At 38.4% G+C, this 15,707-nt stretch overlaps 1 protein-coding gene across 1 annotated transcript in view; it reads left to right on the forward strand.

The window, feature by feature from the left end:
• Positions 1–15,707, forward strand: part of Fundc2 (FUN14 domain containing 2) — a 32,552-nt gene that overhangs the window by 411 nt on the left and 16,434 nt on the right. Inside the window, exon 2 of the mRNA XM_003462125.5 lies at positions 3,829–3,979. Within this exon, the coding sequence (XP_003462173.2) occupies positions 3,829–3,979 (151 nt within the window). The remainder of the gene's footprint in view (positions 1–3,828; positions 3,980–15,707) is intronic.

Here is a 15,707-nt window from a genome sequence, read left to right on the forward strand (position 1 = left end):
AGCTGAGACGTTGCGTCTCAGTTCTCCTGAGCCTCTGGCTCTTTGACACTGCTTCTTTGTCTCTGCCCTTCTGGACGTGCCTTTCTGAAGCCTCGTGGGCGTCATTCTCGTTGGAACCTCACCAACAGCATTATTGATGGGTTTGAAAGAAGTGGCTTTTATGGGACAGAACTTTGAAATTCTCTTTTTAATTGACTTAGTCAAAGAAAGATCCCCTGTAATTTAATTTGGAGAGGAGCACGTCCTTATTTTGTTAGGCTGTATTTTCCTTAGGATGTACTTAATTAAGCATTTTTCTTAGGGTATATTTAATTAATTACTGGTTCACGGGATCTGATTGCCAAACATCGAAGATTCGGTTATATAAACTTAGTGTTAAATTGTGTTAACAGAGGCAGTGAAAAATACATGAAGCTCATCACTGTGACTCACTATTACCTGTGTTCTTAAAAGTTATTTGCACCTATTTTATCCGTGGAAGAAATACCATAGAATTGGGCACTACTTTCTGACTCAGGTTTTAGTGGTATCACAGTTTAGTGGTGATATAGGGAAATTAAACTCCCAACCTACTATATGTCTGATACGAGTTCATGCTCTCTAAAATCGAAGAATGAATTTTAGGAACAACAGAGGTTAGGAGCAGAATATATTTATTGAGGGAAAGAAACCTTCTGTCTGAGAGAGAGAGGGTCTGGAGGGGTTGTCAAAGACTATCTTTTTTAGGGACTTATATCGAGTAAAACCACGAGGTGAGACGGGTCCAAGACGGGGAAAACTTGGGAACTTGAAAGGTGGGCATAAGGTGGACAGAACTATGGTCAACCAATAAGATTAATTGCTCAGGTAAAATTACTAAATCGGGGACAAATGGGGAAGTGAGTCACATAGCAAGGGTATGCTTAAAGAGCAGTGACTTTTTCTGTAGGGGTTTGGGATGGTGACTCCTGGCTTTCTCAGGGTGATAGAGATCTACTTAGAATATCAGTTCTTAGGTTGCAGGTGCATTTGTTTGATCGTTTGTCTTGAGGCCTGGCCCACAGCAGGAGATGTCTGTCTCCCCTACAGTTGCAAGGGCTTCTGCACTGGCTCCCTTTGAAGACCTAGCCCTGTTCTGTTAAGTCACGTATGGTTTTACTCTCTTCCAAAAAAAGTAATAAGAACTGTGGGAGCAATAAAACCCAAAATGTGTAATAGTCATTGTACGAAAGAGAGGAAAAGGAAGTGCTCTAAAACGGGTATAACTGCATGTATATTTAAGTGTATAAGATAGACAATGATAGTACTGAGTTTTTTTGGATCACTGAACAGAACTGTTTGCAGTCTCACTGTTTGAATGTCCACTTTATATGCTTTAATTTTGTAACTTGAACAAATATTTCTAAGATGACAATATGTAATCCATTAACTAGTGATTTCCTACTGTTTATTTTTTTTCTGAAATTCTGTATAACTTGTACCCCTTTTCTGCTTTTTTTCCCTTTTTCTCCTTAAATAAAAAAAAAAAAAAAAAGACCTAGCCCTGTCTGACTGCCTGTAATATTTCTATCTAACTCAGTTGCCTGTAACAGTGATGTCTCCCTCAGGATGTGTGAATATACTCCCAAATTTGGTGTGTAGAATAAATCAGCCCCACCCAAAGCCACTTGTTAAACATTTATAAGCACACCACTAAGTTTAGGTGACTATGGAGTTGAAATGTGTAATATGATCATTATTTTCCTGCAGGGCAGATTGCTTTCATTTACTTAAAGTATGTAGCTTCAAGTAGTGAGAAGTTTTGAGCCTGACATGAATTTCAACACTTAATCATAAATAGCAAGTAAAGAGCAAGCAGAACGGTTATTCCAAGGTGTCTATAAGCATGGCTAATGACTTTCCCGAACTGTAAGTCTTAATGGTAGCTTATGAATGATTGGAGGAAATGGGGTGCAGCAGATGGCTCTCTGGTTTAATTTCCCTTTTGACTACAGCCAGCTATTCAGCTAAGGGATTTTGTAAAATTACATTAAAACAAAACCCCAAGCTCCTTTTTGTTTTCAGTGATCATTTCTTCAACATAGCCATAATGTTTTGTTGTAACAGGAAAATACATTGATTGATAGGCCATAGAAGACCCTGTTCCTTAATTATCTGTTGGGTGGTTCTGCTAAATTAAGATATAGTATCTTTCTTAAATTACTGTTTTGTGTATGATATAAGGTAGAGCTTGAGGATCATTTTGTTAAGCATGAATGTAGACTACTTTCAACACTGTTGAAAGAACAGGCTTTTCCCTATTGAGTTGCCTTGGTGCCTTGTTACTAAAAATCAGATGACAGCTATGTGAATCTATTTCTGAACTTTGTATTCTCTTCCACTGATATATTTGTGTATCCTTAGGTCAGTTCAGTGGTATGTTGACTATCATAGCTTTATAATTCTGAAATTAGTTAGCTGTGTTTTATACTGTAACTTTATAGTAAATCTTGAAATATCTTAAACTCTTTCTTTCTTTCTTTCTTTCTTTCTTTCTTTCTTTCTTTATACCAGGGATTGAATTCATGATCTTGCACTTGCCAAGCAGGTGCTTACACTACTGAGCTAAACCCCTGGCCTTAAATTTTATTCTTTTTCCTCCCAAGGTGATTATGGCAGAGTGTGTTTTCCCAAATGATTGTGGCACTGCTTTTTCTTCCACGTTGTCTTTTTTTTGAAGTGACTTTGACACTCCTCCCACTAAGAGATGGAGTCTGTATTCCTTTGCCCTGAATTTGGTTAGTAGTTTGTGACCCTCAACAGAATTCAGTGTAAGTAGCACTGCCTGGCTTCTGAGGCTAAGGTTTAAAGAGTGATACAGCTTCTGCCTGACCCTTGGTTTTCCTTTCACTGGAGACAGTCACCTCTTGAACCCAACCACCATGTTGTTAGGAAGCACAGTCTGATCTCTGCAAGCAGGCAGTTTATCTGTGGTTGTAGAGTTTTCAGATGATTGCACAATTTTCTAACTGTAAAATTTCCGGCCTGTGTAAGTTTTTCGATTTAACATTAATGCTATGGCTAAATTCGTGATCCACAGAATCTGATACCATGTTTTTGTTGTTGTTTTGAGACAGGATCTTGCTGTAGTTCAGGCTAGTCTTGAACTCACTATGGAGCCCAGGCTGGCCTTGAACTTGTTGCATTCCCTGTGCCTTAGCCTTCCAAGGAGTGCTAAGATTATAGGTGTGCACCACCACACCCAGTTCTAATAGCATGTTTTTATTCAATGAAGTTTGGGGGCGATTTGTGGTACAGCCCATAGAAACTGGAACATGGTGCTAATTCCTTTGCACTTTCATGCACTTTTAGAACCAGCTTGTCAGTTATGTAGAAACCTGGTTTTTAATTGTGATTGTATCATTTATATATCAGTATAGACAGAATAAACATCTTAAAAATATTGAATCTTACATAATATATACATGGTATCTCTGCCTATTAATTTAGGGCATCTTCGGTTTCTGTGTTTTGCAGTTTTGCTTCAGAGTTGATTTACTATTTAAGGTAGAATTATATTTGGAGATTCTATATTATATTGGAGAATCTATATTATAAATGTTTCTTGAAAAACTTTTTTTTTGTCTTTTTGAGACAGGATTTCACTATGCAGTTCAGGCTGGCCTTGAGCTCACTTTGTAACCGGGACTGGTCTTGAACTTGCAGCAATCCTCCAACCTTAGGCTCCTGAATGCTCGAATTATAGGCATGTGCCACCACACCTGGCTGAAAAATCTCTTAATTTAGTTGAGAATCAGTGATTTATTATAAAAGTAGATGTTTTCTTATTTACTATTTTAATTCTTGTAGGAAACTTGGAGGGAAAGTTTGAGGCACTGGACCTTGCAGAATTGGCTAAAAAGCAACCATGGTGGCGCAAGCTATTTGGGCAAGAATCTGGACCCTCTGCCGAAAAATATAGTGTGGCAACCCAGCTGTTAATTGGAGGTGTCACAGGATGGTATGTATGAAAGATGTCCATTGTCTGCATGAGTTAGTATTGTGGTTATAGAAATGTTCTCCTTTAATTAATGAAAACACCCTGACTTAAGTGAAATTGATTACTTAATGTGTAGCATTAATCTAAACATATTAAAGTGTATTTGATGGTTATACATAGTATTCAGTAAATACTGTATACTGTTTAAAGTACTTGTATAAGTATCTCATTGCCTTCTTATAACTCAGAAATTAATACAGTTATTACTTATACTCATTTTATAGAAACTGAAGCTCAGAAAGGTTAAATTACCCAAGGCCACATAGCTAGTAAGTGATGAAACGAGGTAGCCACTCATTGGCTACATCAGCTAGTAATGTGACACAGCTTTATTATGGTTTTGTGACATATTCCAAAAATGTTAATAGCAAATTTAGTAAGTGAATATCTAATCCATCAATCTCAGAAGCTCTTTACATTTGAAAAAGCTGAAAGCATAATGTAACACAAATATAAAGCTATACATTTTAACTACTATAAAATCCTGTGTAACAACCATTCAGTTTTTTAAAAATATGGGTAACACCCCAGAAAAGCTAAAAGTTGTTAAGCAGTTGTTTTTCTTTATAATTTTGACATTTATTGTCACTAGTCTACTGTAGTTGACTTGGTTTTGAACTTTAAATAAATGCAATCACTGTGTACTTTTTAAATTATTTCTTTGTTCAACGTCATGTTTTGTATATTCAGACATGTTGTGTGTAATTGTGGTTTCTTTGTTTTTGTTAGTGTTTAGAATTTCATTGTATGAATATGCCACAGAACATTTATCCATTTGATGACTGACATTTGACCTGTTTCAGTTTTGGACTAATATGAACTCTATGCAGGTATCCGTGTGTGTGTGTGTGTGTGTGTGTGTGTGTGTGCATGCGCACACACACATTCTGTAGGGTCTGTACCTAAGGATGCTACATTATGGGATATGTTATCTTCTGTTTCACTAGGCAATGTCAGACTACTTTCCAAATGTGGTTTTAATAGTTTATGCTCCTGGCAACAGAGACTGAGTGTTCCTGTTGTCTGCATTCTTGCCAGTTAAGCCAGTCTGATAGATAATGGTATCTCATCATGGTTTTTCTTTGCATTTCCCTGAGTATGTGTGAAATCAGACTTTTATGTATGTTTGTGGAATATTTGGATCTCTTTTGTTAAGTTCCATGCTATTCTTTTTTTTTTTTTTTGTGCTGGGGATTGAACTCATGACCGTGTGCTCACCAGCAATGCCTGGCAGGCACTTATGCTACTAAGCTAAATTCCCAGCCCTTATGCTATTCTTTTTATTCTGAAGTTATTCTTTCCTTGACTGAATTGTAAGAGTTTTTAAAATATATTCTATTAGTCCTTTGGATGAAATATTAGATTTTTTTAAACAAATTCTGTGTTTTGTAGTTATTTTTTTCATTTACTTTATGTTTTTTGTTTATGTTTTTGCTTTTTTCAGGCAGAGTCTCACTATGTAGTACAGGCTGGCCTTGAACTTTCTTATGTAGCCCATGATGGCCTCCAGCTCACAGTGATCCTGCTTCAGCCTCCCAAGTGCTGGGATTATAGGTGTGTGCACCATGCCCAGCTATGATACCTTTTGATGAACTGGAGATCTTATTTTTTAATGTGGTCAATTTTATAAATCTTTACCTTAATAGTAATTTTTTGCATTTTAGTTAAAGAATATTTTTGCCTATCCCATGTTCCAGGTGTTTTAACCTTTCATATTTAGATTTATGATTCACCTGGAATTCTTCTTGTGTTTTATGTATGGTAGAGTATTATTTTCACTTTTTTCCATGTGGAATACTCAATTGTCCCAACTTAATATATTACAAATGCAGTTATTCTCTGTACTTCTTTACTCTTTGTGTATGCCTGTGTATTTGGATATTTGTACCTTCTTCAAGAACTTCTTGGCTATTTCCTTTGTTTCTTATTTTTTTAAACAGTTGAATACATAAATTGACATATCACAAGTGTTATATATTTAAAGTATACAATTTAATGAATTTTGACATATACACATATATAAAACCATCATCACAATCAAGATGGTAAACATATCTGTCCCTCCAAAAATTTCTTTGTACCTCTTTGTAATCCTGCTCTCTTCCCTTTCATGTCTCAGGAGCATTCATCATCTTTCTGTTATTATAGATTGTTTTGCATTTTCTAGGATCTTTTAAGTGTGCATTCTTACAAAATTCTACCTGGCTTCATCACTCTACATAAAAATTTTGAGATTCATCATTTCTTTTTTGTGTATCAATACTTAATTCCTTTTTATTGATGAGTAGTGTTCTGTCAGATGGTTGAACCACAGTGTGTTTATTTACAGTTGATGGACATTTGGATAGTTTCCACTTTTGGGTTATTAAAACTGCAATGAACATTTGTGTACAATCTTTCTATGAACGTGTGCTTTCATTTCTATTGACTAAATACCTAGGCTTATATATATGACTGGGACATTTATATGGCAAGCAATTTTTTTTGGATTTTTTAAGATACGGTCTCACTATGCTGTTCAGGCTGGCCTTCAACTCACTTCATGGTCCAGACTGACCTTGAACTTGCAGTGACCCTCCTGCCTCAGACTCCTGAATACTAGAATTACATATGTGCGCCACTATGCCCTGCAAACAAATATTTTAACCTTTCAAGTATCTGCCAGTTTTTAAGTGTCCATACCATCTTTTATGTCCATTAGCAGTTTATGAGGGTTCCCAGTTTCTGTGCATCCTAATTAAAACTTGATAACTTTTTTTATTATAACCATCCTTCTCGGTAGGCAGTGATATATTTTGGTGCCAGTATCTAAATGATTATTGTTATGGTTTATATCTAGATGTCCCCTCAGAGCCATATATCCATACAGATGGGGCTTTTTGGAGGTGGCTGAATCTAAGGTGTGTGTATATGGACTAAGGATGTGTTGTAAATAAAGTAGTCCACTGATTGGCTTATCATAGTTCTGGGTGTGGATAGTAGGAGATTCCCCTTCAACCCCAGTGTGGGTGATACTTAATCCAGTAGGTGTGCAGTCTAGATGGGATAAAAGTCTAGAAGGCTTACTGCTTTCTGCTTCCTGCCTGCCATGCCATTTACTGTTTCTCATCTGCCATGCTGCCCTAGAATCAGCTGACTATGGACTGAAACCTCTACAAAATGAGCTAAAATAAACACTTCCTTTAATTTGTGAGCATTGAGTATTTTGTCCCAGCAACAAGGAAGGTAACTAAGACAGTTACTTTTAATGAATAATGAAATTAGCTTGTAAGTCTTAAAACTTTTATTGTTTCATAACTGTTTTGGTTATTTTAGGTACTTAGCATTTCCATCTGAATTTTAAAATCACCTTGCTGCCAGTTTCTATCCAAAGACTGATAGGATTTTCAGTATGATTGCATTGATCTGTAAACACTGGCATAGCTCTCTGTTTAAATTTTCCTTAATTTCTTTAGCAGTGCTTTATATGTCACATGTATCTTATAGATCAATGTTAAATCAGTGCATCTAAGATCAATATATTTATGATGTTGCTATAAATGCTATTACTTTTGAATTTTTTCTCCCATTATTTATTGCTTATGTACAGAAATGCAGTTGATCAGGATGTGGTAGTGCATGCCTGTAATTCTAGCACTTGGGGGCTGAGGCAGGAAGATTTCTATGAGTTCAAGGCCAGCCTGGGCTATGTAGTTATTAGATTATTAGTATAATCTTGCTAAAATAACTTACTAGATGGCAGGTTTTAGGAGTTTTCAAGACTACCCTTGTGTTTACTAATTCCCTGAAAGGATTCACAGAACTCAGAGCTGTTCTACTTGGAGTTACAATTTTGCACTATAAGAGTAATGATAAAAACCAACCAGGGGAAGCAGCACATGAGGCAGAGTCCCAAGGAATTCCATGCATGGAGTTTCCAAATTTCTTTTGTTTAAAATCAGTTTCTCTAGCAGCAGATAGATAAGTCTTGTGTTTTTAAATTCCATTTGACAGTCTTCATTTTAATTGGATGCTTACACTACTTACATTTAAGATTTTTAAAAATTTAATTGAAAAGTAAAAATTGTTTATGTTCATGATATCCAATATGTTTCTAGGGATATACTTTATGGAATGACTAAATCAAACTATGTAACATATGCATTACCTCACATACTGTACTGGATTGATAACTGATGGTCAACATAAACACCAGCTGGACTGAATCAGCATGGTGTTGAGTGTAGGTGGCCTAACTGAGGATTGTTGCCAGCATAAAAAAGAGCCCTGGCTAGGAACAGGAGTGCTGTTGTTTGATGCTGTTGGTTCTCCCATTGCCATGGATTCTTCTGGAGGAGCCTGTCGAGCTTCTTTCCTGATATAAACTTGGCTGTTCTCATCATTAGAGGAGCTCAGGACCTTGTCTCTGAGAATGACTGCAGTTCACTTTGGAGGAGCTCTGGTCCTCACTGTCCGTATCACTTCCTGGCTATAGAGGGGAAGATGGTATGCTGTTCGATCTCCAGGAGAAGCGTATCATGCTGGCTTCCTGATATGAACTTGGCTGTTCTTATTGTTGGAGGAGCTCAGGACTTTGTTGTTGCTGAGGATGGCTATGATACTTTTTGAGGGAGCTCTGGTCCTTACTTTGAGCATTGCTTCCTGGCTCCAGTGCAGATCCTCAGTCTACTGGCACAGATCTTTCATCCCATAGACTTTCTGGTTTCCAGCACTGACCCTTGGGCCTTCCCAGCTTAGATCCATGAAATAGACTTGCATGCATCATTGTCGTGTGCTCGAGGCCTCCAGTTAAACTCATAGGAGGCATTGTCATGGGCTCTAGGTTTTCATCTGACCTCGTGGAGGTTATTGCCATGGAATCCAGACCCTTGGCTGGATTTTCTAGGTCTTCAGTGTGTGGACAGATTTCCTGCACTTTCTTTGTATTTAACTCCTTGGGTGACCATTATAAATAATACTGTAAATTATATGTCTTTTTCTCCTTGCAAACCCAAACTACAACACATGCTTTTTAGTTTTTTTGAGAAAGGATCTCACTATGTAGTTCAAGCTAGCCTTGGACTAACTGTGTTGCCTAGGGTCAGCTCATGTTAGTCCTCTTGCCTCAGTATCCCAGGTGTTGGGATTACAGGTATGTACCGCCACACCCTGCAACTCACATACTTATATTTTTGTGATGAGAACATTTGAAATCTACTCTGAGAAATTTTCAGATATACAATATACAGTCTTAACTGTAATCACAATGATGTGTAGATTTCTTTTTTTATGTGTAGATTTCTCGAACTTATTCCTAACTGAAATTGTCTTTTTAAAAATGTTTAACTTATATTTATTTTTAATTGACATATAATAAAAATTGTACATATTAATGGGGTACTATGTGATATTTCAGTATATGTATATGTTGTGCGATGTTTAAATCAGGGTAAATATAATCTCACGCATTTATCATTTATTTTTTCTGGTTTTTTTGAGACAGGGTCTTGTTATGTAGTTCAGATTGTCCTCGAACTCACTGTGTAGCCCAGACTGGCCTCAAACTTGCAGTAATCCTCCTGCCTCTGCTTCCCTAGCACTGGGATTACAGGCTTGCACCAGCACATTTATCATTTTTTTATGGTGATAGCATTGAAAATCATCATTTATAGTCCCCTTACTGTGCTATAGAAATTTTTGCTCTATAACTTAATATGCAATGATCAACCTCTCTGCATCTCTCCTTTGCCCTACTCTCCCTAGTCTCTGGAACTGATCATTGTTCTCTCAGCTTCTATCACATCAGCCTTTTTAGATTTTACATGAACAAGATCATGCAGCACTTGTAAAGACTGGCTAGGCTTATTTCACTCAATATTTCTGTGTTGCTGCAAGATTCCATTCTTTTTAATGGCTGAATGGGATTCCATGTGGGTATATATATATATTTTCTTTATTCATTCATTTCATGTTGAACACACTGGTTGTTTCCATTCTTTGGCTATTGTGAGTAGTGCTGAAATCAACATGGGAGTGCAGATGTCTTTGACATATGGATTTCATTTCTTTTGGATGTAAACTCAGAAGTGGGATTCCTCATTCATATGGTAGTTCTATTTTTAATTTTTTGAGGAACTTCCTTACTGTTTTCCACCATGACTGTACTGATTTACATTCTCACCAACAGTGTACAAGGATTCCCTTATCTGCCTATCTTCCCCTGCAGTTATCTTAGTCTTTCTGACAACAGCCATTCTTACAGGGGTGACATAATCACTTTCTTGATGGTACCAGTTAACAGTGGTAAGGACCTATCCTATGCCAGACACTGGGACAGGCACTTTATATTCTCATAAGACCGGTGAGGTAATTAATCATTACCTCCTTCAAGTAGGGAGAGGAATCAAGGCTTCATAAAATGAAGGCATTTGCTGGAATCACTCAGCTTGTAGGTGATTCAAATGCAGTTATTCAGAGTGATAGAAATGCAATACATTCAGAATTATCTAGAACCTAGAGTCCATATGTGTGTTATATATCACTGCATTCTCCAGTAACACTTTGTTGATAGGAAACTAGATATTTGAAATGGTCTTTTAAGTGCATAGGTCTCCACTGCTAAGAGGTCAGCTTCTGAGTGACCCCAAGATTAGGAAAGACTGTATTTCACTTAGTTCTTGATCCAGTTTCCTAAGAAAGCTCAATCTGACATTTTATAAACACCTCCTATCAGGATGCATATTAGTATTTTAGCTGTCTAGAGCCCATGGGAGAATTTTTAAAGCTTTGTGCTCCCCAAGGATCCATTTCTTCTCTAGACATCCAATAGAGAATGAACTGGCATGATTCCTGGTGAGCCATTTCTCTAGAGAACAGGGTAAGTTGCTTCAACTCCGCATCAGCTCTATGACCATGGGAAAGTCATTTATCTCTCAGAGCTTCAGCTCTTTCACAGTTCTGTAGCTTAGAAATCCAACACAAGACTCACTGGGCTAAAGTCAGGGTATCAACAAGACTATGTTCCTTTCAGGAAGTTCCAGGGAAGAATCAGTTTTTATGCCTTTTCTAGCTTTAGGAGGCCACCTGCTGCATTATTTGGCTCCCAACTTCCTTCCTCCATCTCAAAAGCCAGAAACAATATCTCTCTGACCATTCTTCCACAGTCACTATTCTATCTAATTTCTTCTGCCTCTTTCTTTTGCTTTGAAGATCCCTTGTGATGGCATTGTGCCCACTGCAAGTTTTGCAAACCTCTCCTTTAGGGTCCAGAATAGCAGCATAAGGAAGATTCAAATTGGGCCAAATCATCAAAATTTCATGTCAAAACATTAGGTGGTGTTGTAGTTAGGGGCTGTGCAGAGAACAGTTAGAATCAGGACATGGAATTTATAATAATATTTTTATAATGGTCACCAGGAGTTAACACAAGAGAATGCAGGAACTATCTGTAGCACCAAAAACATAGAATATTTAGTCAAGGCCTAAATCCCACAGAATGTCTCACATGACTCCGGATGAAAACCCAGAGCTTGTGACAATGCCTCCCATGAGTCCACGAGTCCAGAGCCCACAAGGACTCATGCCAGTCTCTATGGATCTGTGCCAGGAAGGCCCAAAAGTCAGCAGTGGAAGCCAGCAAGTCCATGCTGGTGGGATGAAGAAGCTGTGCTGGTGGGATGAGGGTTCTACACTGGAGCAAAGAAGTTGCTCCAGTGAGATGAGTTAACCACAGCCATCCTCAGCGACATGGAGTCCCCGAGCTCCTCTGACGACAAGCAGTCAGATACCAGGAAGCCAGCATAATGCGTTCATCCTGGAAACCAAGCAGTACATGTCTTCCTCTCCAGAGCCAGGAAGCAATGCTCGATGTGAGGACCAAAGCTTCTCCAGGAGAACCAACGGCTCAAACAGCAACTCGTAGGAGAACCTACAATGCCCAATGTCTAAACGCAACAACGGATTAATGCCTTCCTTCTCCTTTTCTACCTCTCTGTGTATGCTGGCAACTTTTTTCAGGTAGATCATCTACGCTCAGTGCCATGCTGATTTAATCCAGCTGGCATTAAGTTAGCCACCAGTTCTTAATCCATAGCAGGTAGAATATTAAGAATTTTTCTACATTGGCTTGCCCACCTTGTGTGGTGGATTAAGTAATGGTCAGCTTGTAACAGTCTATCAGCTGAACTGAATCAGTATGGTCCTGGGTGAGGAAGGCCCATCTTATGATTGTTGCCAACATCATGAAAAGAGACATGAAGGGAAGATAGTGTGCTATTGATTCTCCTGCAGAAGCTTGTCACACTGGCTTTCCTGATATGAACTTGCTGATCATTGAAGGAGCTTAGGTCCTCGATGTCACTGAAGATGGCTGCTGTTCTCTTTGGGGGCTCTGGTCCTTTGTATATTGCCTCCTGGCTCCAGTGCAGATCCCTCAGTCTGCCTGTCTCAGCCTTTGTCCCACTGGTGCAGACTTTCTGGCTTCCACCATTGAGCTTTGGGATCCCAGTGCAGATCTTTGATTGCAGACTTGCATGAGACATTGTCATGGGCTCTGGGCCTCCATCTGGACTTGTGAATGACATTTCCGTGGGTTCTAGGTCTTCAGCCAGACTTGTGCAGGACATAGCCATGGGATCCAGGCCCTCAGCCGGATTTTCTGGGTCTCTAGAATGTGGACAGATTTCTTGCACTCTTGTGCAATTGACTCTGGATGAATAGTATAAAATAATCCTATAAATTGTGTGTCCTGTATTAGATCCTTTTCCTTGAAACCCTAACTGTAATACTTTGGTATGTCCATAGCTACCTCTGAGTTAACTTTGGAATGTTACTGGAAGTAGATGGAATGCTACCAGGTTCCTGGAATTGCAGTACAAGAAAGTGATCTGAGGGTAGGACTCCAACTCACTGGGCTGACAGATGAGGTCAGGGCGAGGTAACAGGAAGGGAGTACTCCCAAGGCTTGGTGGGACAGGCATAATAGGGCTTTTTTTGCTTTACCAAGAAGCATGCACAGAAGCTGTACTGGATGAGGTGGACTGAGAAAAACACAGGCCCAAATTCAATATAGCTGAACAGAAGAGGTACCAGGTTGGAGTACTGAGACAAAGTCATCTAAAAACACAGGTAATTGGAAGATAGGGAAGGTCATACATCTTGATGCCGAAATTAACCTGAAATAAGACATTTGTACCTCAAACAAAACATAAGCATAGGACTTTATAAAACAGCCATGTGGCCCATAGAGTTGTCTGCATGACTGTCACCTGTCCACACAGCATGAACTGCCATTCTGGAAGTTCCCAATATACTGATGGACTGCAGTCACATGACAGACTAAAGCCACACAGGATAGATTTGGTGTATAAGACTTGGCCCTTTTGCCTTCCTCCAAACAAAGACATTGTAGCCTGGCAGCAATTTCACCATCACACATGGAGCGAGTGATCAGGAAGCTGCTCCCTCCCTAATTGGCTGCCAGTTTTGTTTTCTTTTTTTTGTTATGTACCATAGTGGCTAACTAGATCCTCTAGTGACAACAAGGTAGCCAGTAGCAGTGGTGAAGGTGGTGAGTGGAACCGACACCACCCCTCCTACCTTGCTCCCAACAGCATGAAAGAAAATGTGCCAGCAGAGTGGAAAAGAAGAGGCTGTTCAAGGACTGGGAGGGGCTAACTGTACAGTGGACTGGGAGCAGCCTTGGGCTCTCTGTGTCTGAGAGCGCCACAGCAACTGGGAGAGTGATGCAGAGACATACAGGGTAAGGAGATGTGTCTGGATATACAGAAAGCTGCTAGTTGAAGACTGGCCCCAGCCCCCATATCCAGAGATTAAGTTCAGCCTTAAACTCAGCACTAATCCTACAGCAGGCTTACTAGGGTTACCCAGCACAGATTTCAGCTCTAACTTAGATACTACCACAGAACTGAGGGCAATAGAGGAATTTTAATATTTTCGGTGGTTGTTTCTCTTTTTATGTCTTTTGTTGTTGTTGTTTAAGTTTTTACTTTTATTGTTTTGTGTTGTTCATCTTTGGTCTCTTTCTCCAGCTTTCTTGATTTTTTGCTATTTTCATGTGCGTGAACATATTGTCTCTATTTTCTCTGGTTCGCTGCAATATTCTTCTTTCTTCTTCTTTCTTTCTCTCCTGTACTCTTCTACAATTTCTCAAAGTTTGGGTGCTCTTCCTTTGTTCTTAAGCTGTCTGCCATATTTCTATTTATTTGCCTATTTTTTCACCTATTCCTCATAGTCTCCATCCCCCAGTAAAATCACTGTACTGAGGGGAAACTCACAGTGTGTAAGTTTCTGGTTTATGTTGGAGTTTGTTATGTAACAGGAGATCTTGCTTCTACAAAGATACTAAATTAATAGTTACCAGTTTCTCAGCTGTGCTTAATGCTATTTTTATTACTAATTAGACTACTTTAGCCTGGGTGTCATATCTGCTGCAATCATTTGTTCTTCCTTGAATGACAACACTTAGATTTTCTGAGGTCATAATCATCACCATAATCCAGTGCCTAGGTGTTGGGTGATGCACCAAATAGATGGTAACTTCTCATCCCTAATAAATTGGGAAGGTAGGATCTTGGGACAGACATAAAAGGCCAAGTGCCAACTCATATAGAAAATATCTGAGGGAGAGACATTTCCTATGGATGCTTCAATACTAATAATAAAGCCATCTACCATAAAATTTACAAGTATTGACACAGAAAACAAATTAAAATAAAAAGGAGATGACAAGCAAAATGAAAGACCTGCTTAGTTGATCTATAGTAGACAGAGATATAAAACAGAAGAGCTTAGGAAAATGATGGAAACCAGGGATGCCCAACATAGGGAAGAAATGGAATCCATAAAACAGTTTCAAATAGATATACAGAGATTAAAAATTCCATTAAAAGTATATGCTGCCAATTGAACCAAGATGAGGACAGAAAATCAGATCTAGAAGACAGGTTTGTGGTTAGAAATGAAAAAAATATTTCTTAAAAGTAGTAAGAGACCATGAAAAATCAATCCAACAGCTCCAAATGGATACAAAGAAGAACAACATAAGGTTGACTAGAGTCAGTGAAAAAAATCAGAAGGTAGCACAAATGACATTAAAAAATCAGTTCTTAAAAATAAAGGCAAAAATCTTCCCAAGCATGGAAAAAGGGGTTGACATGGAGATAAATGAGACATACATAAATACAGTTAGCCATGACCAAAATAAATATACATCGAAGCATATAAGATTCCAGAAATTCACAAGAGCAGAATATTAAAAGCTGTTAAACAAAAGAAACAAATCATCTGTAAAAAAGCCAACGAGAATCACAGCAGACTTCTCAGCACAGACCAAGGAGAGCTTGGAGTAAAGTATTTGAAGACCTGAAAGAAAACAGCCTTCTACCCAGATTGATGTACTTCCACAAAACTATCTTTCAGAATTGACGGAGAAATAAGATACTTCCATGACAAATAACACCTAAAGAAATTCATGACCACCAAACCATCTCTCCAAAATGATCTGAAGAATATTTCATAAAGAGATAACAAAGACTATAATTCCAAGAATACCAATAGAAAGAACCCACCAGGCAAGACAAGCAGTTATACAGGAAAAAGACAGGAAACCAAGAACAGGACAATCATAGGAAAAGGATTAGCCAGTACATACCACTTCTAACCATCAGTGTAATTGGTCTCAATTAAGCAA

Source organism: Cavia porcellus, unplaced genomic scaffold (genome assembly GCF_034190915.1).
Source record: "Cavia porcellus strain 051 isolate PalLab524CR breed Dunkin Hartley unplaced genomic scaffold, mCavPor4.1 scaffold_3, whole genome shotgun sequence".
NCBI lineage: Eukaryota > Metazoa > Chordata > Mammalia > Rodentia > Caviidae > Cavia > Cavia porcellus.